The following is a 25,376-nucleotide window of genomic DNA, read 5'->3' as shown; positions in this document are numbered from 1 at the left end:
GAAAAAATACATACCTTGCTCTCTCTTCCGGACTTTTGTGTATCCTCTCTGTAAAACGTCCTTCCCTCACCTGGCTCACTCCTGTTCCTCCCTCCCCTCAGAGGTATCTCCTCTAGGAAACCCTCCCTGACACTCCCAATCATAAGCTTTCACCACCCTGTCTTATAGCCATTTGTTTATCAGCTGCCTTTGTTTTTAAACAGCTCACACTTCCTTGAGTGAGCTAAGTGTGACCTTTGAAATCTTGGTTTCTCAGGTGCTTAGCACAGTGGTCTGGTGGGGAAAGCAAATGCTCAGTGAGTCTTTCAAGGGAAAAATAAATCCTAATTCTAGTTGCTGCTGCCAGATGGCTGTGGTGCTGTTTACACTCCAGCAGGGAGACTTAACACAATCAAAGATAGAATTATAGAATTTTTAAACTAGAAGGAACAAGATGTCTGGTCCAGGAAATCCATGGTCCCATGTAGTAACAGAACTGGGACCAGAACTCTACCCCTCCAAGTTTATTATTCACTGGACTGGTTCTTTCTACTAAAACTAGGTCATCTGATAAAGAAAACATGGGCAGTTAGAATGTGAAATGAGGCCAGAAAAAAAAAAATGTCCTTGCTAATGTACTTAGTCTTATTTATTGTTTATCTTTGATCCCACAGAATAATATTCACAATATGTTAAGCATCTCTCCCCTCACATATATATTTTTCCTGAAATTATTTTATCATAAATAAAATTAAAAATGCATCAGGAACAGATAAATATTTTTTAAGAATCATAACTAGAATAGTTAAAATTTAAAATGTAGAATTAATCAGACGGTCAGTATAAAAATGAAGATGATGGGTGTGGAAAACCCACCCTCTAGAGTCATAAATGAAAAGAATAATTGTCTATATATTCTAAATCAAGAATTATTTACCAGAGATAAATTATATCTAGAAGAAGCAACAAGGAAAAAATCTGTAGCTTTATTTATATAAATTTTACCAAGAAGATAAGTAGCTAAACATTTAGTAAAAGAAAAAATTCAGAAAGTCCAAAGTTGACTAAACTTTCACAGAAAATTTAAAACTTTTTTTAAATTGTAGCCTATAAAAAGCAACAGTGAATAAAGTAACTACATCTCTGGCCAGATTAACCAAACAAAAAGAGAAGTCTTTGTATTAATAATGACAGAACACAAAATATTATACAGGAACCTATAATTATGTTTACAAGGAGACATTTAAGGGTATAGAAGCATACTTATGGTATAATGATAAGGGAAAGAAGCAGTCCGCAAAGTTATGCAAGACTTCATAGAGGAAGACTTGATTGAATTATACTAAATTATGGGTAATCACATTATGATATTCTTTTTTCCTGCACCTTTATAACTTTCTCTACCTCAGTAGTATTTAACTATGAAATATTTGGTCAGGAAAAAAAGAAAAAAGCACAAAGTGCTAATGTAACAGAAAACATAAGAAGCAGCTCGTTTTTTTTTTTAATTGTTGTCAGCTTCCACTTTTGGTCATGGAGTAATAGGGACGAGATTTACTCTTCTCTCTGAAACAAACCAAAAACTGAACAATAGTTGTAGAAATTGTCCAGGCTCTGCTGTAGGAAGGGGAGATCCAACAGAAACCAGTGGTTTCCCATAGTTGAGGTAGTGGCATTTGGAGTCTGGGAAAGCTGAGGCAGCTGGAGTAAAACAGTACCCAGAGAAGAGAGCCACAAAGAGAGCGAACCGTGGGGATGTACGGAAGGTCCTGCTCAGGTCTTAAGCTGAGAGCTCATCAGTGCTGATGTGTGTGTACACAAGTCAAGGCCAGGGAAAACCACCCAAAAAGAACTGAAGGAACATCTTCAGAGTCCACACAGGGCCAGTTCCTCTTTCCATCAACCAGAATAGAAAACCTCAAAATTCATGACTGTCAAGTAAAATATTCAGAAATGTTTGTACCTCAGTAGCAGGGCAAAATAAGCACCAGACTAAACTTTGCTCTTATCGCTTTAGGCCCAGTACCCAAAAGAATTAAAACTGTTACCATGTAACCTACCCATGGCCCAGAAAAAGTTCAAAAATTTAAGTTTAAAGGATTTTTTTAAATCTAGCACCTAACAAGGTAAAATTCACAAACCCTGGAAGCTGATTTTTTTTTTAAATTATCAGGCGTGCAAAGATACAGGAAAATAAAACCAATAACAAGAAGAAAAATCAGTCATCAAAACCAACCCAGAAATTACACAGGTGACAGAGTTAAAAGTTATAAATTATACATTCTGTATGTTTGTGAATCTAGAGGAAGTCTTAAACGTGTTAACTAAAGGTATGAAACATATAAATAAAACCAAAATCAAACTTCTGGAGATAAAAACTACAGTGTGTGAGATGAAAAATATACTGGACAGGATAAGCAGCAGATTAGACATTATAAAAGAAAAAGTTAGTGAACTTGAAGATATAACAATGGAAAACTATACATAGTGAAATCAGAGAGGAAAAAAAATTGAAAAGATAGTAATTTGCTCTATATTGATCTTATAATTACACTGTCTTTATCTGAATATCAACATGCTTTTTTGAGAAACTGACAAGCTTCTGCTAAAATTTATGTGGAAATGTAAAGGACCTAGAGTAGCCAAGACAGTTTTGCAAATTCAGAACAAAGTTGGATGACTACCAGTTTCAAAAGTTATTATAAAGATACAACAATCAAGACCGTGTAGTATTAGAATGAGTACAGTCATACAGATCAAAAGAAGAGGAGGGCTGCAGAGGATGAGATGGTTAGATCACATCACTGACTCAATGGACATGAATTTGAGCACACTTCAGGAGTTAGTGAAGGATAGGGAAGCCTGGTGTGCTGCAGTCCATGGGGTCACAAAGAGCTGTACACAACTTAGTGACTGAACAACAAGAAACATATAGATTACTATAACAATAAAAAGTCCAGTTATAAACCTTTACTTTAATGGTCAGTTGATTTTCAACAGTTATATCAATGGCTGCTAATAAACACTATCCTGAATAAAAAGGAACAAACTACTGATTGATGCCACAGAATGGTTGAACCTCAGAAACATTAATATTGAGTGAAAGATGCTAGGTATAAAAGACTTCAGATATATGAATGGTTTCCAGTGAAAGGCAAATCTGTAGGGACAGAAAGCAGATCAATAGTTCCTGAGGCTAGAGGTGGGTATGGGCATTCACCATAAACAAGCACAGGGAAACTTAAGCTGTGATAAAAATGTCTAAGCTGGATGGTGGTGATGGTTGGACAACTCTATAATTTTACTAAAACTCATTGACTTATGCAATTCAGTAGGTGAATTTGATGCTATATAGATTGTGTATGTGTGTGCTTAGTCACTCAGTCATGTCCAACTCTTTGCAACCCCATGGACTGTAACCTGCCAGGCTCCTCTGTCCATGGGGATTCTCTAAGCAAGAATACTAGAATGGGTTTCCATGCTCTCCTCCAGGGGATCTTCCCAACCCAGGGCTCAAACCCAGCAGGTCTCCCACATTGCAGGTGGATTCTTTACCAACTGAGCCACCAGGGAGGCCCAAGAAGGCTGGAGTGGGCAGCCTGTCCCTTCTCCACGGGATCATCCCAACCCAGGAATCAAACCGGGGTCTCCTGCCTTGCAGGCAGATTCTTTACCAGCTGAGCTACCAGGAAAGCCCGCTAAATAGATTACATCTCAGTAAAGCTTGGGGAAAAACAAAAAGAGGGAAGGGAAGAAGAGCCCATAAAGACACCTGAGGAGAAGGAAATAACAAAACTTTCTCACTTTTCATTTCACACATGGGTTTTTCTTACCTTTTTCCTCTTCAACTTATTTTTTAAGCTTTTAAAATATTTTTTATTGATATATAATTGACATAGCATTGTATTAGTTTCAGATGTACAACATGATGATTTGATATTTATGTGTGTTGCAAAATGATCACTACAATAAGTCCAGTTAACATCCATTACTGTACATAGTTACAAATTTTTTTCTCATGATGAAAACTTCCAAGATCCACTCTCCTAGCTACTTTCAGATATACATTACAGTATTGTTAACTATAGTCACTATGCTATACATTACATCCCCAGGACTTAGTCATTTTTTTCTTCCAGTTCGAGATATAAGTGATACAGAACACTGTGTGAGTTTAAGGTGTACGGCGTAATGATTTGACTTACGTGTGTCATGAGATGTTAATCAAAATTTAGTGAACATCTGCAGTAGCCTTTCTACTTACTTTTTATTACAAAAGAAATCTTTTATGTGTGCTCAGATTTGTTTCTGATACTTAAAAAATTCATGTAGTCAGAAAAGAACAGAAAAGAAAATCATATGTAATCATGGTACCCAGATCAATATCTTAGTGAATGGAAATGTTCTTCCAAATCTCTTTTACGTGTTTATTTATCTGTTTATACTAAAATTTCCTGTTTTGTTCTTTTCTTGAGAGACTAAAATCTTTCCCTTAACTCTGTTGAATAGGCTGTTTCTACCTATGTTATGACAGATCCTTCTGGATTGTTTTTTATGGTGTTGATAAATGTATAGTGTATTCACATAAATTAATTTGTGTCAATTTGTAGGAATGGTTCCCCAAGGTGAGGCCAACTTTGCTCCATCTCTAAGCCCTGGGAGCTCCATGGTGCCGATGCCAATCCCTCCTCCTCAGAGCTCTCTGCTCCAGCAGACTCCGCCCACTTCTGGCTACCAGTCACCAGACATGAAGGCCTGGCAGCAAGGAGCAATGGGAAACAACAAGTAAGGGGGCAGCTTTTGTATATGAGCATCCCGATACTCCACAGCACGTAAGAACAGATAGGCCTTCAAAGTCCAAATAGAAGATATAATAAGCTAATAAGTTTCTATCCATTTGCAGATTCAAAGAACTGAATTTTATGTTGAAAAATAGCATCTTTTAAGTCCTTTAAGTTTAAAGTAAATTTTAAGCAAATACGTATGTTTTTAGTACAGGAAACTACTGTAGTGGCCCCAGACCTTTTAGTCCCACTTCCCAGTGCATCTAAAGAATGCACTCAACTCCTATGAGAAACAGAGCTTCCCTGGGACAGAGGTAGGAATGAGTACTTTTTAAAAAATCAGTCTTTGTAAAAACTCTTAAAAATCTAAAGCGAGAATGGCAAAATGTTAGAGTTCACTAGAGCTGAATAGTGGGCACGTGAGTTTCACTCTTGGTATGTTTGAAGGATTTCATAGCAACAGCAAAGGTTTTAAGTCTTCTAAGGTCATTCTGCCTTATCTGGCTTTTTGAGTCTCTAGATTTTCAGTGTCCTCATTTTACCCATTTTACTTAGAATTATCTTACTAAAGTCATTTTCCTCCCAAATTGTGGCTGCTAAACTTTTCACACATCACTTGAGTTTTATAAGGGTTTTAATTTGGGTGTGTCTTGGTTCTAAATGACAGGGAAGCCGTTTGATCTGACAACATAATAAGTAAGGTAATTAATGTTGAAAACTTAAGACCATATTCTCTCAAAGTTCATTAAAAGGTGAGGGAGGAAACTTCCTGTTAGAGAACTGTGTAGCTCTCCGTGAGGACTGGTGTCAGCTAGGTAGAAATAGAACTGTCTGTGTGATGTGCAAGAACTTAGTCTCCTAGGGTGTTCTAATCCCAGCTTCTTGAACTCACTTTAGGTTCCATGGCCCATCATTATAATTACTCCCTAACAGGCATTCTCAGCCCTCTTGCCCAGCTCTCCCTCCGTTGCAGTTATGCCTAGCAAAATGTTCCCTAACGGAATCTAACTAAACGCTTGCTCCATACCTACGCCTGATTGTTTAAATGTTCCTTGAGGGAAAAAAAACGCAGTAATGGTGACAAATCTGCTCACCTTCGCAGTTAAATTCCTTCCTCTCTTTCCATTCCTTATTGAATCTGTCAGGCTTTCATCCCAATCATTCCACCCAAAGTATTCTTATCAAAGTCCTTACTGTCCTTTACAGTGCCAAATGCAGTGAGCATTGATAGCACTTGACATATTCACACACTTACTTTTTCTTGAAGCTCTTTCTTCATTTGGTTTGTGGAACAGCTGTCTCTTGAGAAAGGTGACTCTCCTCCTAACTCTCAGTCTCTTCTGCTGGCTCTTCCTCATCTCTCGGACCTCCGTTTTAGGGCCTCAGAACTCATTCTAGGACCTCTTCCTCATATCTACTTCCTCCCTTGATTATATCTTCCAATCTTACTGATAATGCATACCTATCTCTATGTTTATGATTCCCAGATTTAGGACTCTAGCCCAGATTTCTGTCCTAAACAGCATACCATATATACAGCAGCCTAATGGACAGCTCCACTTACAAGTCTCAAACTTTCTCTCACATCCCACATCCATCAGCAAATCACATCAGCTTTTTAGTAGCTCTCACTCTTTACCTGTCCCATTTGTACACTTTAGTGCAAGCCAGCATCATCCTTTTTCTGGACCACTGCAGTGACCTCCTGTCTTCCTGCTTCCACCCTTGCTCCACTACAGTTTCGTCTGCACATTGTGATGCTTTTAAAACATGAGGCAAGATAACAGTCCTTTACTCAAAACCTGCCAGCTTATTCAAAATACAACACAGGGCCTGTGACACCCTGCATAATGTTGCTCCTGGGTACCTCTCTGGCCTCATCTGTATTCTCATCACTTACTCTGCCGTAGTGGCTTCTATTTATTCTTCTGTTCCTCAGATACGCCAAGTACATTGCATACTCAGGCCTTTGCATTTTTAAATCCCTCTGCTGGAATCTTCTTCTCTCAGTAGCCACATGGTTTTCTCTCTCATACTTCAAGTCTTACCTTATTAGACATAGATACTGAATGTCACCATTTTAGACTTCCCTTACCATCATTTCTAAACGCCATTTCCCACTCTTTGGTTCCTCCATTTCCTTCTTTATATCTCTTTATTATGCTTAACATCTGACATATTGTGTATTAGTCTCTTTATGGTATGTCTCCTCCAGCTGAACTATAAACCTCAGAAGAGCAAAGACTTTGTTTCTGTTTACTTCTGTATGCCCATCCTTTAAGACACATGAGCACTTAATACACATCCATTGAAGAAATGAGTGCAGAGATTCCCTGTTCCTCAATCATATTTTGGGTTCACATTCAAATACAGACTTGAGATACAGACTTGAGTTTTTGTTGTACTTTGGCTGTTTCTGTGAACTTTGACTTTCTCAAATCATTTGAGAAAGAAAATAGTTATCACTAGCTTTTCAAACATTCATACTTACTTATTTAGTTCATATATAAAAGCTTATTAGTCAACACAGGCAGCATATAGTTTGTGATCACTCACTGTCTCTTTTGCATAGTGGAAGATACCACAAGAAACTGGGGAAAACAGCCCTTGTTGTCAGTTTACCTAGAGTGTAGTGACGGGAGTAGGTCAGAGAGAAATAAAACATGAAACAAAAACTCACTAAGCAGAATGATGTGATACAGTTTGGAGACAGTATAACTAACATGAGTCTTTTTATCTCTTTGGTGGCAAGAAAAACAAAGGGTTAAACAGACCTATTTGTCCAGGCACTAGGGCAGTGTTTCCCTGTAACTCTAGTCACAAAGCAGAGTCTCAGGCCTTATTAGCATTTTAAAGGCAAAGTCCTGTGGTTTAACCCTTTGTTTCTCAGACTTATTTGACCGGGAACACTCCTCCCTGTTTGTTAACACCTGTAGTATCTATGGCACTTACTTTAGGCTGACTTTGTCATCTCTCCGCCCACCCCACCCCCCCCCCCCCCCCCCCCCCCCCCCCCCCCGCCGGCCCCTCACGATTTAGGAGCTCCCAAATACCTGGTGCTAGCTTAAGGAAACTGTGGTAACTGCCATGAGGCCAGTCAGGGATTAGGTGAGGGGAAGGGGTCCTCCATGAATTGGGCCTAAGATGCCAGTGAACCCCACAATCCATTCCAGGCCGTGGAACAGTGATTAATGCTGCGAAAGGGCTTGATCTTCTTTCTATGAGGGAAGAACCCAAAATGGAACTATTGGCAGGCTTGGTTTGAAAGAACTTAAGCTAATATATAGTCCCAAATAGAAATTTGAAAAGAAATTAAATCCTAAACCTTTTTCACTAAGTATGACATCATTGCAGTCCTTGAAACTTCTGCATGCATTAACTTACATAGCTCTGCGCCTCCACAGTGGTGATTTATGTATCAGTTGACAAATGAGCACTGTCTAAGGCAGAAATGTTCTCATTAGAAAATGGGCAGTAGACTAATAGGTTTTTTTTTCTCACCTTTAGTTGTGGGGACACTGTCTGACAAGCATACACACTGTAGACACTAATGGTCCACAGATGCATTATTGACCATTTCCTAGGCATATAATTTTCTTTGAGCATTTGTGTTTTATAATTACTTAGGGAAAATTCACTTCTTTCCTTCAGACATGATGAATAGGCTGTTTCTCAGCCTGTGAATTTCAGTATGATTACCTTAATTTACCGGAAGCTATAAATGTCAGTACATCCTGCTTTCCTCCAAAGAGCTAGCAAGGAATAGAAAAGCCATTGATGGAATCAATAATTTTTGAAATCAAATTCTTTAGAATTAACATTAAAATAGGTGGAATTTTACAAGCAGCTTATTGTTTAAAAATTGATAGATAATCATAAAACATTTGGTGTTTTGTAGAACTTAGCAAAGACACACATAAAAATGCAAATTCATATTATTTTCCTTTAGATGTGTTTATCTGTATCACTATATCATTCAGATATAAAGTTTCAAATTCTACTTACTTGGAGTTTATTCCATACTCTTCTGCCTTCTAACAGAAACTAGTTTAACATTGAGATCCTTGGTGTAACAACAGTCCAGACCTTGGTGGTAAAGAAGGAAGTCTGTAAAACAGGCACTCTGAAAACCATAATTATTGCCCTTGTATCTTGTTTCCTAGAAAGACATGAAGCTGTCTTCAGACCTGAGAAGAGCACTGAAGTCTTCAAAAGCATTTTGTTTTCCAAATAAAAATATCTGGTTATACACTTCTGATTTCCTCTTAGTTTATAGCATATTGAAAGAGGCCAGAAGCTGAAACCTTGAGAAGTGACAGTAAGCAGTAGGACACTGAATAAAGGCTTTTGAATTTTAATGTGCATTTAAGTTGTTAGAAATGCTTTTCCATACCTACCCCCAGAAAATATGATTCACTAGGATGGGGTAAGGCCTGAGAGTCTCAATTTTCAATGAAGACCGGGGAATTCTCTTGCAGATGATCTCTGGACTACACTTCAAAAAACATTGGTATAGATGTAATGCGTGTGTGTCAAGTCACTTCAGTCACATCTGACTCTTTGCAACCCTATGGACTGTAGCCTGCCAGGCTCCTCTGTCTGTGGGATTCTCAGGCAAGAATACCGGAATAGGTTGCCGTGGCCTTCTCCAGGGACTCTTCCTGACCCAGGGATCAAACCCGTGTCTCTCTGTCTCCTGCATTGACAGGCCCTTTGCCACTGGCGTCACCTGGGAAGCCCCATAAACACAGTTAAAATCTACCAGTAAAAGCAATCTGAACTTGTATCAGTTGACAGCACTAATAACCCATGTCCCCAATTATTCATTCATGAGATATTTACTGAGTGCCTGCTGCTGTGTGTCACTTGTTAACTATAGAAAAGGAATAAATGAAACAAAATACCATTACTCCCCTCAAGTTTTAAGTCTAAGGATATATACCCAATCACAGTATAAGAATGCTACCTTTGGATCATTCATTCCTTTGTTAAATTTATTCAGTGAATAGTTATTGAAGATTGACACATATGCAAGGAACTTTGCTGAAAAAGGATGTTCTCTGCTTAAGAAGATAAAATGTAATAAATTTTAGAATGATTTTGATAATTAAATTGGTAAACTTCAATTATCTGCAAGATTTACTTAAGTGGAAAACTTTCTTGGTTTTTTGGATAATTGAAGCTTAACAGCTCTGATACTGGGCCAGATAATTGTAACAAAATGAGGTCTTTTTAGTTCTTAAACCCCTTGGGTAGAGTTCAGAGTGCATCTGAATGGTTCTTAGTTTTTATATATTGTAATAATATAAAGTCTTACATATAAGTTAAGAATGTAAAATATTTTCTTTGGAATCCTATATCTGATAATTTAGATAAGGAGTCCAGTCATATCCCCATCTTCATGATCAGTGGATGTAATTGAGATTCTTTTTGAGTTAACAGTGTATTCAGTCAAGCTATACAGAACCAGCCCACGCCTGCACAGCCAGGAGTGTACAACAATATGAGCATCACCGTGTCCATGGCAGGTGGAAACACAAATGTTCAGAACATGAACCCAATGATGGGCCAGATGCAGATGAGCTCTTTGCAGATGCCAGGAATGAACACTGTGTGCCCTGAGCAGGTAAGTGGCACAACTGGCACATTTGCTACCCGTGTACACACACCCAGCTCTGTATCACACCACCCTGCAGTTCATTAATTCCAGAGAAAATCAGGTATGTTCATACTTGCCCAAAGTAACCAAACTTATTTTTCTTTCCCTATCTTTTGATAATTACTGTTTATTAAGATAATTTTGACAGATCATGTAAAATTCAAGTCTCATGAGATTTTATTGTTTTAGATTTATTAGAAAATAATACATGTATAATACATTGATCAGAACTTATCCTTTCTATTCTGAACATATTTTCTTCATTTTTGCCTTTCAATTCAACAAACTCTGTACTTACTATATACAAAGTTAGCTCTGTGGGAAGACAGTATTAACAAGTTGGGAAGTACAACCTGAACAAAAGGTTAGTTGAGTAATAGGATAAAACAGTTTTGTAGGAGATATATTTCTGTCAGATTAGGGCTATATACAATTAGCCACAGAGGGTTTAAAAGAAAAAGGGTCTGGTTAGGAAAGTCTTCATGGAAAATTTGCCTAAAGGGAGAAATAGAAAAGAATATTCAAGATGAAAAATCTAATGAATGTTAAGGGGATGTTTATATTATATTTAGAGCAGATTTATGTAGTAAACATTTTAGGAGATGTTGCAGGCCATCTAAACGTCCAGTTAATCTTGGAGCCTCCTAAAGATTTTTAAGGAGTGAATGACTAAATTCAAAGTTATATTTAAGAAGATCTTTGGGTAACTCTCTGTAATTACTATTCTATCAGCAACCACAAAGTAGATTATGGTGACTATGCTGTGATCATATAGCATAATTTATAGCAAGTCATAAAAGTATGTAAACACTAATTACCTTTTCCTTAGAATTCCTTTTTGATTTGAATTAAAAAAAAAAAAATTCCCATTGTCCAGAGAAGTTAGCAGTGAAAAAAAAAAACCAACAACCTAGTGATGATGTTATAACAGAATGTAAAATTAAATGGTATTGTTTCTTGTCCTTGTTATTATGTTGTTGTAGTTTGGTTTTTAGAATTATTCATTGTCTCTTGTATATTAAGACAAAGTAATAAAAAATATAATGAATTATGGAAAAGAATATTACATTTAAAATGTATTTCTTAGACTACCCTGGTAAAAAATAAAATAAAATAAAATGTATTTCTTATATAATTGGGTCTTGCTTTTTTATTCAGTTTGACAGTCTCTGCCTTTTAACTGGAGTAGCTAGACCATTTATATTTAATGTGATTATTGGTGTTGATATTGAAGTTCTAAATCTCTCATCTTATTTGTTTTCTTTCTCCCATCTTGCCTTTTTTAGTGTAACTCCTTTGTTGCTTTATTAGCTATAAATAATTCCTGTTGTTTTAGTAGTTGCTTTAGAGTTTATAGTATACATCTTTGTCATCATCTGCCTTCAAATGCAATTATATCACCTCATATAAATACAAAAATCTCACAACAGTTTATTTCCATTTCTCCCTTCCTATGCTATTGTCGTCATACATATCATGTCTGTCATGTCAGAACATTACCATATATATGTTATATACCCCACAATATGTTGTTAGTACTTTTTTACTTAAAAACTTTTAAACAGTTATATTTTTTAAGGTTTAAGTAGGTAATTTTTATATGTCCTCATGTAGTTATTTCCAGTGTTCTTCATTTCTTGCTGTAGATCCAAATTTCCACCTGGTATCGTTTTCCTTCTACCAGAAGATCTTCATTTAACATTTTTTATAGTACAGGTCTGCTGGTGGAGAATTCTTTCAGCTTTCATGTGTCTGAAAAGATGTTGTTTCACCTTCATCTTTGAAAATTCTTTTCCCTGAATTCTAGGTTGGTAGTTTTCAATACTTTAAATACATTGCTCTCCTTCATTTCTGATGAGGTATCTGCTGTCACTTTTATCTTTGTTCCTTTGGACATGATTGATGTTTTTCCCTTTCTAGGTGCTTCTAAGAGTTACTCTCTTCATCACTGGTTTTAGATAATTGGATTATGATATGCCTTAGTGTGATTTTATTCATAGTTCTATGCTTGGGTTGGGGTTCAGTAATCTTCTTGATTCACAGGTATATAATTTTCATTAAATCTGAAAAACTATTGGCCATTATTTCTTCAGCTTTTTTTTTCTGTCACCACCCCCCTCCTCTCCTTCAGAAACTTTAATTACACATATTGTAGGCTATCTGAAGTTACCCCACAGCTCACTGATTCTCTGGCTTTGGAGATTTTAAGGGAGTATGAGACCAGTCTTTTTTTTTCCTATGTGTTTCATTTTGGATAATTTGTATTGCTGTAATGTCAGATTAACTATATTTTTTCTTTTGCAGTACCTGATCTGTCAGTTGTATCTAGTGTATTTTTTATCTCAGACATTGCTATTTTCATTTCTGGAAGTTCACTTTGAACCCCTTTCATATCTTCTATATCTCTAACATGTTCAGTCTTTCTGCTGTTTTCTTTAATATGTAGAATATGGCTATTATAACTGTTAATAGTCTTGCTTGTCACTTCTAGCATCTGCATTATTTGGGAGTTGGTTTCAGCTGACTGATTTTTTTTTTCTCGCTAAATTGTGGATCATTTTCTTGCTACTTTTTTTTTCCATTATGGTTTATCACAGTTTGTTTAATATAATTTCTTGTGCTCTACAGTAAGACCTTGTTGTTTATCCATCCTATGTATAATAATTTGCATCTGCTAATCCCAAACTCCCAGTCCTTCTCTCCCCTACTTCCTCACCCCCTTAGCAACCACAAATCTATTTTCTACCAATTTATGTTCCCACCAACAGTGCAAGAGGGTTCTCTTTCCTGTGCACACCCTCTTCAGCATTTATTATTTGTAGACTTCTTAATGATGGCCATTCAGACTAGTGTGATGTGGTACTTCATTGTAGTTGTTTTGTTGTTGTTGTTTTTTTGCGGGGGGGGGGGGGGTGGCTGTGGTATGTGACATGTAGAATCTTAGTTCCCTGATCAGGGATCAAACTTGTGCCCTCTGCAGTGGAAGAACAGAATCTTAACCACTGGACTGCCAGGGAAGTCCCCGCATTGTAGTTTTGATTTGCATTTTTCTAATCATCAGTATTGATGAACATCTTTTCATGTAGCTGTTGGCCATCTGTATGTCTTCTTTGGAGAAATGTCTGTTTAGGTCTTCTGCCCATTTTTCGATTTGGTTGTTTGGTTTTTTGTTATTGACTTGTATAAGCTGTTTGTATATTCTGGAAATTAAGCCTTTATCAATTACATCATTTGCAGACATTTTTCTTCCAGTCCATAGATTGTCTTTTAATTTTGTTTATAGTTTCCTTTACTGTACAAAAGCTTATAATTTGATTAACTCCTGTTTGTTTATTTTTGCTTTTGTTCCTATTACCTTGGAAGACTGACCTAAGAAAACATTGACATGATTATGTCAGAGTCTCGCTACTTTGCACACCTGGTAATTTTTTATTGGATGCCAGACATGTGAATTTTATCTTGTTTATGTTCCTATAAATGTTGAGATTTGTTTTGGGAAATGGTTAAATTACCTGGAAATAAACAGTTTGAATTTTTTCAGGTCTTGCTTTTTTGTTTAGTAGAACTAGAACAATATTTAGTATAGGGCTAATTTTACCCTATCACTATGTGATACTACCTGAATTATCATGTTTTTCACTCTTAACTGGTGGGATCTGGACCTATTCCCAACTCTGTATGATCTTTGAGAATTATTCCATGTATATCTTTTCAGGTGAATCTTTCCTCTGCTTTGGGTAGTTCCCTAAGATCCATTAATCATTAATGGATCCATTAATCAACTGATCAGTACTAAGCTGCAGACTTGAGGGGACTCTCTGCAGATCTTTGGGGTTTCTCTCTGTGTAGTTCTCTCTCATCTGATATTCTGCCCTATGATTTCTAGCTATATCTTCTCATCTCAGTGAGATTGCCAGGCATTGTCTGGTTCCTTGTCCTCATACTGTCCTCAGATTCTCTTTAGGCAGTAGGCAAGGGTCGTGGTAGGACTCACCTCAATTGTTTCCCAGTTCTTAGGAGCAACTTTCCTTCATTGCCTTTGTCCAAGGTCTTGAATGTGTTCATTTCATACATTTTTTTCCAGTTTTTTAGTTGATTCAGGCAGAGGATAAATCTGATCCCTGCTACTGAATCTTGCCTGGCAATGGAAGTGTTTTGCTAATTAACTTTTGTGAGTGTTGAATTAAATTTTTATTAAAGTTATCATATATAAGAATATAAAGAAGAGTATACAACTAGATGAATTTTCATACACTGAACACACCTTTATAACTGTCACCTACATCAAGAAGCAGAACATTACCAGCAGCACCCCAGAGGTTCTCCCCTTACACACTCCCTTACATCTCTCTCTACTCCTACGAAGGGAACCACTGTCCTGACTTCTGACTGCACAGTAAATTGCAAAGCTTGTTATTCCTGCTCTCTTCCCATTACTTTTCTGTCAGTGAGATTGTTCCTCATTGAGGAATTTGGTCTTCAACTTAAACAACTAGATTGTAATTTGGTCTTGTGCTTCCTTTAATAGATAAATGATCCAGCACTGAGACACACGGGCCTCTACTGCAACCAGCTCTCATCCACTGACCTTCTCAAAACAGAAGCAGATGGAACCCAGGTCAGTAAGACAATTCTAAGCCCACAGCTGTCAAATTTTATCTAGATACACAGGAAACTGTATAGCATCATGGTTGAGAGCATGACCTTGAGAGTCAGAGCTGGGTGTGAGTCCTGGCTCTGCTCTTAGTCATGTCATCCTGGGCAGGTTAGGGAACTTTCCTGAGTTGCTGTGTAACCAGCAGAACTAACCTGCTCATAGGATTATGAGAGGGTTAAATGAGTTAAGCTTTCAGAATGTTTAATCAACATTAAATGTCAGGATAAGGGATCACAAATGGTGACCACTAATTGCTATTTGTAAGTAAACACAGTGCTAAAACTTGTGTGTAATCAAAATACCTCAAAAGAGCTCAATAAATTCAGACAAAACGGAATGCATATTGTGTACTCTGCCTCCTTTTAGAAGTTTATTTCAGAACAATACAAATAACAGGGGTGGCCACTTTCCTATATTAACATAAATTAAGATTTTAAAAAAGTATATAGCCCTTATGCGAAGGTAGAGGAAACACAAACAAAGAAACATGAGACATGTTTGCTCTTTAGGTGAACTGTGGTAAGACGTGAGGAAAGAAAGCTTATGATTTGCCAGGCATTGTGTTAGGCACTGTGTGCTTCATCTCATGTAAGCATCACTATAACCCTATGAAGGAGTCAGTTTCCCGTTTTTCTCGCACAGATGAAGAAACAGAATCTGAGGAGATTTGACTGTGTAATTTACAGAAAAGAAAGTGGCAGAGCTGAGGTTCAAACCCAGATCTTTCTAACACCAAAGTTCATGCTCTTTCTGCCATACCACTTAGGGCCTGATAAAACATACAGACATATGCACATGAATTATTACATAACCAAAGAAGGCGAACGCAAATTGATTGCAAGTAACAAAACCCATAAGCATTCAAAGAAAGGAGACATTGTGGAGATGGTCAGAAGAGCATTTATATAGGAGATGGGACTGAACTGGGCCTTGAAGGACAGTTAGCAGGGCTAGTGAATAGAAAGGTATTGTGGGTTTTGGAGGCTGGGGAAGGAAAGCTTGAGTGTGAAAGTCCAGGGGATTGGAAGTTAGAGGGCACAGAGAGAGGGAAACAGTGATATCAGCATAGTCCTGGGAACCCACATCCACTGAGAAGAAAGGGTTTGTAATAAGAATTCATAGGAACTGAAAGTGGGAAAGTAGGTTGGGGCAAATTTCCAAAGGACCTTGAATGCTAAACTCTAAGGGATTCAAATTCAGCCCTGCGAATGGAGCTTCATTCCTGAAGGGGAACAGTGATGGAAGACCTAGTTTAGACTTCATCTTAAGGGGGAGAAGGGGAGAGGAAGAGCACTGGGCAACCAGCTCTGAAAGAGGAAAACCAGTTAGGGAACTGTGTTCATAGTTGGAGCCTCAGGAAATAGGATCTGAGTCCTGTGTGCTGTGTGAAGAGAGGCTTTTGTGCTGAGGGAATTGAGGTCTTCATTCACTAGAAGTTTTTTAAAAGTCTCATACTTATAGAGACATATACTGGAGTAACTCAACAAATTACTTAAGACAAAACAACTGAGTTTCAAAGTTCCTAAGTCCTGGGACAGTATTTGAATTGAAGTAGAAACTGCATCAGAAGATCTTAAGAGGTTGGGACTCAGCTCTCACATTATCGCTCTCACCTGGCAAATCATGAGTTTTGTTTTCGTATTGCCTTGCCTGTCTGTGAAGGTATAGCAGTATCAGAAGTCCTTTGAGATCTGGTCTGAGGCACCATGATTAAGTAGTAATTCAAAGAGGCTGAAATATGTACTTTTGGGAGTTTGGTTTAATCTTTTCAATTTTTAAAAGTTGTAAATAGGTGATCTTTTTTTAATATAGCATTCTTTTTAAAGGAGCAGAATTTTCTCACCTTTGCTTTATCATGACCTTATCAGTAATTTTTTTGAGTTTAGAGGCACAAATACCTTATGTATTAAATATGTTGAAACATATGAACAAAATTCTGTGTTAAATTTTTAAATCAGCCATTGCCTAAACGCACTGTAGTTTGTTTATGTTGAGTCTCAGTAGCAAAATCATCTTTCTATAGTGGCTCATCGTGAAATCTCTTTGCCCTAATGTTTTTGTACTTGCCAGACGAAAGCTGGGGAGTGAGTTAGGTAGAAGTATAAAGGTAGTTGTACACAAAAGGAGAAAGGAGAGAAGGACTAGGGGAGGATTCAAGGCTCTCTGCATTTGGAGAGCTGGGATGGGGAAAAGGAGAGAACAGGAACACAGGGAGATTGTTAACACAGAGAGAGATGAAGGCCAAGGTTGGAGCTCTAGAGCGAAAAGAGTAGGAATGAGAAGTTCTACAGAGAACAAAGGTGGGTGGAGGGCACAGAGGCAGCCACAGAATAGACTCAGACAGAGAGCTGGTGTATGTTAGGTACGCAAGGGAGAGCCCCGAAAAAGAAGAGCCAAATGGGAACCTGTGGGAACAAGAAGCGAAGTTTGGGAAACTGGGGGAAAGAGGAGGATGAGGAGAGAAACGACGAGATTTAATTCATCAGATACTAAAGACACTCGGCTCAGGAACCATCAGCGTTATCCGGGAGAGTGGAGTAGAGGTGAAAGTGACTCAAGTGAATCGAGAGGAGAAAACAGCAGGCATTAGGCTGATGAAGACATTGGATAGTCAGGAGATTTGACAGTTGGCCTGTTAAGGTTGATAGAAAGCAGCTTTTATTCAATTAGGATAGAAAAGTTTTCAAAAATGCTAAGTATGATTGGCATGAAGTTAGTGATGAAAGACCCCCCAAAAAATCTATCGCTAATCTAAAGTACTTCCTGAGCCTATTAAATACGCACAAGTTTGCCAACTGCGGAGACAGATAGATGCATTGGATGCCTTAGAAGGCATCCCCACTGTTGGTCTAGAACATTCACAAGTGTGATACTGGCCTCATCAGTTCTACAAACGACTTTCTAATAATAAGGCTGGTTGGTAAAGACTAACTCTGGCTTTGTTTTTCTGATAGAAAATGTTAAAACTATGTAACCTTAGACTTTTTAAAGGAATACATGCATTATTACTGAAAGTATTAAGCTCTTACGGAAAAACCGGAATGAACTTTTTGGCCAACCTGATAGTTAAAGGGAAAATTCACACTGTTCTCAGCTAGTAGTTTAGTGTTATTTTCAGCTCATGCGTTTGGATGGACTATCTATCAGGAAAAAATAAGTATAAAATTGTTCTACTAATATTTTGCTGTAATTCTAAAGGTAATATGTAAAGGAGCTATGTAATAGTATATTAGATACTACACAAATCATCTGGACATTAATTTTAGTAATACTCATGTCCTGTTACTGAGTTGTGGTGGTTTTTATTTTGCTAATACTGAGTTAAAGCCTTTATTTTTCTAACATCATAAAGATTTTTTTTACCCTCCTAAAGTCATCCATAGAATACTTTTATAACCAGTTTTCCAAATAATATACCTATTTTTTAAACCCACCACTGGATACCCAGACTGAAACTGGGCTTTTCCCAATCTTAACAATATTAGCAATGATGCTCATTTTCAGTATTGATGGCAACCCTGTAGGAGGCTTGACCATTCCAATTTTGATTTTATTTTTAAAGTGTGAACTTTCCAGAACCCTGAGCAAAATGAGTGCAGCGATTTTCTTTTTGTAGGACAAGAAGACAGAAGAGTTCTTCTCTGTGGTGACTACAGACTAGAGGAATGCTCTAGTGAGTTTCCACTTCAAGTAGTACCCACTCATAAGCCGGGGGGGCAGACCCTTCTGTCTAAACACATCTTTTATTTGTGTTCCAGCAGGTGCAACAGGTTCAGGTGTTTGCTGACGTCCAGTGTACAGTGAATCTGGTAGGCGGGGACCCTTACCTGAACCAGCCTGGTCCACTGGGAACTCAAAAACCCACGGCAGGACCACAGACCCCCCAGGCCCAGCAGAAGAGCCTCCTTCAGCAGCTACTGACTGAATAACCACTTTTAAAGGAATGTGAAATTTAAATAATAGACCTACAGAGATATACAAATATATTATATATTTTTCTGAGATTTTTGATATCTCAATCTGCAGCCATTCTTCAGGTCCTAGCATTTGGAGCAAAAAAAAAAAACAGAAAAAAAAAGAAAAAAAGTTCACTTTTGTTGGGAGATTGAGAGATGTTTTTGTTTCTTTTTTGTAAAGGCCTTGGATATTGATAAAATAACAAGGCAGAACAGTTGGACAATCTCTCTCTTGAGCCAAATTTAATTATTCTTATTTTTGTAATCAGTCATTGGCTTCTTATCTGGATGAAGACTTTTGGAGGAGAACCAGAAGGACGAGTTCTAAGGGGAAGATGCAGCTCCACTTCAGCTGGCTCAGTCCCGACCCTGCCAGGGAAGAAGGGCCCGGTGGGGCTTGGCCTGTGTCCGTCCACCAAAGGCTGTCACACGTCTCTGAATCAACAGCCCTACCCTTCCCAACCAGGCAGCTTGTGTGTACAATCAGCTTCTTCTAGCAACTCTGTATCTGTTGGCTTCGAGAGAATATTTTGCCTCCACATATGTACCCCTTCTCCCTTTTTTAAAGATGGATTTAAACCAAGATGCCTCCAGGAATGAGGACGAAATGAGTGTATTCACAGAGGAATCCCAAAAAAAAAAAAAAATACAATTTTGGGGGGAAATGCAATAATTTTTTGATGAGATGGGTGAAGGACAAGAAGTGAGTTATGTCAGTTATTGTAGATACAATTCTCTGATCTGGAAGAAAAAAAGGCAGCCTATTCTTTCTGCTTTTATTGTATTAACAGCTGAGGTTAGCTAAAGTTATTTAAAATAAAATTAAATTTATGATTCAAGTAGCTTATTTTTCCCTTTAAATCTCACTGTAAATATATTTGATTTCTTATAGAAATTGATTTTCTTCTGTTTAATTTTATGGTTTTTATTATCATACTCTTGATTTTTCTAAACTTCTGTGTGTGGAAATATAACATTGATTGAATTGCAGTTACCTTTGGCTAGTAATATTTCATTATTTTAATAACCATGACACCACGTATGGATTTACTTTGGGTTTCAAATCAAAATGTCACTGCCAGAAAGAGCTGTTCCAGACGAGCCTAGCGCCTCCTGCCCCGGCGTGTCCTTGGCATCAGCTGACTTGAGAGTGGTGCAAGGAATTCTCACCTAAAGTGCACAGACCACCTGTACAGAGAAAAAAGTAATACTCAAAGGAAAAATCTTCATTTTTTTTTTTTAGATTGACTTTGGGAATTTGAATTCTCATCAGTGCAAATATAAATCTCTCTATCCTGCTCCGAGGCTAATTGGTACCACATCTTCCCTTTGTGTCTTGTCACTCTACCATGTCTTGTCTCATCCTGGCCTCAGAGTCAAGGACCCAGTGAACTGACTTTCTAGTTCTCGAAGTTCCAACTGAAAGGCCAGGAAAGCCTGAGAAAGGGATTGTGGAAGAAGCAAAGGTAGACCCCCCCCATCCCTCGCCTTTACTGCCCGCCCCGGGCCTGTGAACGATGACAACATCTGACATTGTGCACCAGCTACCTCTGCTTCCATGGCAGAGAAAAGGCCATAAGAACTAACAATGGAAGAGGAGCACGGACTCAGACATCAAGGAAGAAGCCATTTTCCCAGGTCCTCTTTTCTGCATCTCATCACCCTTAGTTACAAGTAACATTGAACAGCATCTATTTAGAACCTATACCGAATAAAAAGATTGATGGAAGGGCTCAAGTGGGTAGCAACTGTGAAACAGAAACAGGACACTCAGTTACAAACATTCTTTTAGTTTTTCAGAAAAATGCATCCCTGATTTCATTCATTCCCAGCTTGAAAGCCCAGCCATATTACTCTATTCCCTCTCAAACTGTTCTAGGAGGTCATTTCTGTTTTGTTTGTGATACTTAGACGTGCAAACTTCAGGAAGTTCACCTTTAACTTCAGCATTCCAGATGAAGTTTCCTGACTCAGTGCTTTTTGCATAAGGAACTTAAAAAAAAAAAAAAAAACGGTAAGGAAAATTGGAGATGCTAACATCCTCCCCCATCCCAACTGCACCTTAAATATGCATGTCACCTTCAAGGTTTTATAATTGCACTGTTTGTTTTATGTATGTACAGATTAAAATTATTGCTACATTTGAGGAAAATAAAATTGCTTGCTTCTATGTAATTCCTGTCATTCCACAGGAAATTCACTTTTCCAGGTACTGAATCAATGAGTTGCCTCTTCTTTTACAGGGAGGAAAAGAAGCCTACATCGTGCAGAAATTGTCAAAACCCAAATGACTAATGATAATTAAAGGATAATAACAAAGGATCCCTGAAGCCAAAGCTCCTCAGAGTCACCCTAATACGAACCAGCCCAGTGAAATTTGAGAAGGTCTCAGTGATAGGAGGCTGTGAGGAAGTTCTAACTCTGGCCACTTGTCTGATGATTAAATGCTGTGGTCCTGCTGTTTCTTGACCCAGGAAATCAGGTCCAGGCAGCACTGCTTGGCCACGAGATAATCTTCTCACAGTCATTGGTGTTTACAGACAGACATTTTTTTATTATTACACAGATGTTGAAGCTTACTTGAGGCTCCTTCTTGGCAATGCATTTTATGAAAATCAGGCCCTATTTCTTGTTTGTGTGTTTTTAAGGCAACCAGATCTACCAGCACTTGGCCACCCAGAGCCAGTGGGGTAAGGAGGGTGAGCAAGTGTGATTTTAGAGGAAAGAGAGGGGGTCTGTCACACACATACTCTCACACAAACCACACACAGATTTTGTAGCTGTTGTCTGAAGTCATACTTTTGGGGGAGCAACGCCTTTTTTCCAAAAGTCAGGATAAGGTGGGAAAAAAAAAGGATATTTCTCTTAGATGAAGCTGAACATTGATTTAAATTTATCTTAAGGTAGGGGCGGGAAGGCATTGGAAAAGCAAATAGTAACAACTGAGGAAAAAGTGCGATTGATATAGAATTTTGTCTTGCCTAAGCAAAGTATGGTTTTGCCTAAGGTAGTTTCCACACTTGGAAGCTGTCTCCTGGGCCCTCCCAATCAAAGAGAAAGAAAGGACCGTTGTCCGTTTACATAGGAAGTTGTGCCGATTTCCTTGTTGACGTTAACTGCTCTTCCCAGAAGAGCTGCTCCACTTGAATACAGTGAATAATTCAGGACAAGCTCAATCCTTGACCATTCCTGCTCCTCTGAAAAGAATCTTGATGATTTAATTAAGCCCATAAATTCTTTTTTATTGGAGAAATCTGCCAAAGGAAGCATTCCTCCATCCAGAACCCTTTCTGCAGCACTAAATTAGTTTTCTTTATATGCTTTATGTTCATTGCCACAAGAGCTCTTAACAAGATTGAAGAAGCACAAAGCTCTGGCCTCATTCAGCACATTTTATTGTCTTTATCCAGGGCACAAGGATATGGAAGGAGTCAGAGAGATGTGAACCTTGCCCTCTCAGACCATATATACACATTGCAGGACTTGCATAGTTACAATCACAATTGGATAAAATGGTATAAAGGAAGGGCTTCCCAGATGGCACCAGTGGTAAAGAATCCACTGGTAAAGAATCCTAATGCATGAGACATAAGAGACACAGGTTCAATCCCTGGGTCAGGAAGAGTCCCCTGGAGAGCATGGCAACCCACTCCAGTATTCTTGCCTGGAGAATCCCCTGGACAGAGAATTCTGGCTGGCTACAGTTGATAGGGTTGCAAAGAGTCGGGCACGACTAAAGCAACTGAGCACACACAGTATAAAGGGAGTTAGAAGTTCCTTTGTGAGTGAGACCTTGTCTGGTGACTCAAAGAAGGTTTTCTTGAGGAAGAAATTGTATTTGAAGTGAGGTTTGTAGGATTCAGAGGAAGGAGCTCAGTGCAGAGCACCCTGAGAATTCTGAGAAATAGCATATGTGAAGGAAGGCCTGGAGGCAGGAAAGAGCCCCAGAGAGCTACTCTTTTCAACTGGTAACCAGTGTTCTGAGTTCTCAAACATGTTACTAGAGTTATGTCAGCCAGTGGAATGAAAAGTAATTTAAATCAGCCTTTGGCTTCAGGAGGAATATGAACTAGGCTTTCGGATCCTCTCTTGGAAACTGTGCCAGCCAGTAGCTGAGGTCTCTTCCATAACAGCCCTATCCTGCCAGAAGTTAAGGCTTTTATAGCTTTTACACCATCTTTTGGAGCTGATGATAATTCTAAAAATTAAGGGAAAATAAATTTGCACTGTAACAATTTCTAAGGCACTTTGTAGGTACATTATCTCATTTAAAACTCCGCAGTCCTCTCAGAAAGTTGTAAAGAGAAAGGTCATAAAAGAATCTGACTGCAATACAGGAGACGTGGGTTTGATCCCTGGGTTGGGAAGATCACCTGAGAAGAACAAGGTAACCCACTCCAGTATTCTTGCCTGGAGATTCCATGGACAGAGGAGCCTAACAGGCTTCAGTGCATGGGGTTGCAGAGTTGGACACAACTGAGTAACACACACAGTGGAACTGGGACTTGAAATCAACTGTTTTAATTCCAAGTTCTGGATGATGGACAGAGGAGCCTGGCAGGCTTCAGTCCATGGGGTCGCAAAGAGTCAACACAACTAACACATAGACACACACACACTGGAACTGGGACTTGAAACCAACTCTTTCAAGTTCTGGATGAACTATTCTGGACCATATGATTTAGGACTTCATATGGAGTCTGCAGACTTTATGACTTTTAAAAATGGGCTTTGCAAACAAGGCCCCTTCTCTTGAGGCAGGCAGAGAGCCTGCCCTTTGGAAGTCTGAATGGGGGTGAGCTTTAGCATGAAGTCAGCAGGAGTCCCGACACAGTTTGGGAGAGGCATTCTGTCCCTGCGTATCTTAACAGAAAGTGAAGGCTCCATGAAATGGCAGTATCATTCCTTTAGTGTGAGAGAACTTGGGAAAATGTGGGTCCCTTGTGGGGTAGGTGTAAAAAGGACTGGCAGAAGATCCCTTTTGTGAGCCAAGAAATTTGGCTTCTTGGAGCAGATCACGGAGCATTCACTTTTTCTTCACTCTTGATCCTTCTGCAGACAACAAATCTTTCTATGCTGGAGGACAGCTCTGGTCTCATCATTGGTGCTTATCTCAGAACTTTGGTGTTCTGTGCCACCAGCAGAACTAAGCAACGCCTAGAGGTATCTGTGGCCAACCTGAGACATTGGCTTGAGGAAAGAAGACTTAAAATGCTAAAGGAATAATTTCCATATTCCATCAGGTTTTCCTCCCACTCCAGTGCCCAGAGGTCCTAAGGTACAGAATAAAACAAACCTTAGAACGAGTTTTTAGGATTAATACCATTTTATATGAGCTTGGGGTCGCACAGAGTCAGACACGACTGAAGTGACTTAGCAGCAGCAGCTGCAGTACAGACACTCTGATAGGAAGTGTGGGAAGCATAAAGACATTTGCCTTAAGTTCCCTCCTTCCTAGTAATGGAGATGATTATAATGAGTTAAATACTTTCACTTCTGCTCTGCCAGGCAATATGCTACGCTAATACTCTTGTGCTAACAATTTCCTTGTATGGCACATTCACATACAATATGTCATTTGATCTTCAAAATCCTACAAAGCAATGAGAGTAGGTCATAGTACCATCTTACAAATTGTGAAACTGAATCTCAGATAAATGGTCAGGTGGCTGATAGGTGCTAGACCCAAGAGTACATCCTTGGGCTTTGTGATGAAACCGGCCATTGTTTCCACTGCCCAATTCAATTATTAAAAGCATCTTTAGACAGTGACATATAAAGACTGGGAATCCTGATGAATTAGAAGTTTTTCTCAGGAACTCAAGCTCCTTCAAAGCTTGCTGGAGTTTCTGATTTGAAAATAAAATCTGGGCACTAATTTTGAATGTGTTAAAATACTGATTTTTTTTTTTTTTTTTTTTTTGTATTTTAAATTTGTGCAAGGGAAATAGTTCTCAAGCAAATCCCTGTATTCTCTGAACAATTTCATCTTTTCCCTTGAACATCATGCTGCTTACATTAAAGTGCATCTTAAGTCCACTCTTCTAGCCAAGATCTCTCTTCAAGATTCAGTCCCTAATTTCCAATTGGTGAACATTACCATGCAGATGGTTCCCACCTCGACTTTGCCTCCCCTCCACCCCCACCCTTACCAGCACCTCAAACTTAAGCCCTAAACCAAATAACTTATCTCCCGATAAATAGCTTCTTTATCCCCTACCTCAATTAATTGCATCATCATTCTGTTAGTGGTCATTTTCAACAACTTCATCCTACTCATATTAACTGAATTGTAAAAAAGTTGTCTTTTGTAATGCCTCATAGCTATCTTCTTTCTAAGC

At 38.5% G+C, this 25,376-nt stretch overlaps 1 protein-coding gene across 13 annotated transcripts in view; it reads left to right on the top strand.

Moving 5' to 3' along the window:
- The window catches only part of NCOA1 (nuclear receptor coactivator 1), a 208,772-nt gene extending 187,562 nt beyond the window's left edge, over nt 1-21,210 (top strand). For 10 of the 13 annotated variants that reach the window (XM_070450884.1, XM_070450905.1, XM_020870502.2 and 7 more), the window contains 4 exons: nt 4,590-4,764; nt 10,206-10,389; nt 14,951-15,040; nt 18,838-21,210. In XM_070450884.1, coding sequence (XP_070306985.1) covers nt 4,590-4,764; nt 10,206-10,389; nt 14,951-15,040; nt 18,838-19,008 — 620 coding nt within the window. In that variant the 3' untranslated portion in view covers nt 19,009-21,210. Of the gene's footprint in view, nt 1-4,589; nt 4,765-10,205; nt 10,390-14,950; nt 15,041-18,695; nt 18,753-18,837 lie in introns of all 13 variants that reach the window. The other 3 variants (XM_070450927.1, XM_070450921.1, XM_070450916.1) reach the window with 3 other exon arrangements.
- Nucleotides 21,211-25,376: the final 4,166 nt, after the last annotated feature.

This window comes from Odocoileus virginianus, chromosome 2 (genome assembly GCF_023699985.2).
Source record: "Odocoileus virginianus isolate 20LAN1187 ecotype Illinois chromosome 2, Ovbor_1.2, whole genome shotgun sequence".
In the NCBI taxonomy this organism is placed as follows: Eukaryota; Metazoa; Chordata; class Mammalia; order Artiodactyla; family Cervidae; genus Odocoileus; species Odocoileus virginianus.
This window is presented reverse-complemented; position numbering and strand designations above follow the sequence as displayed.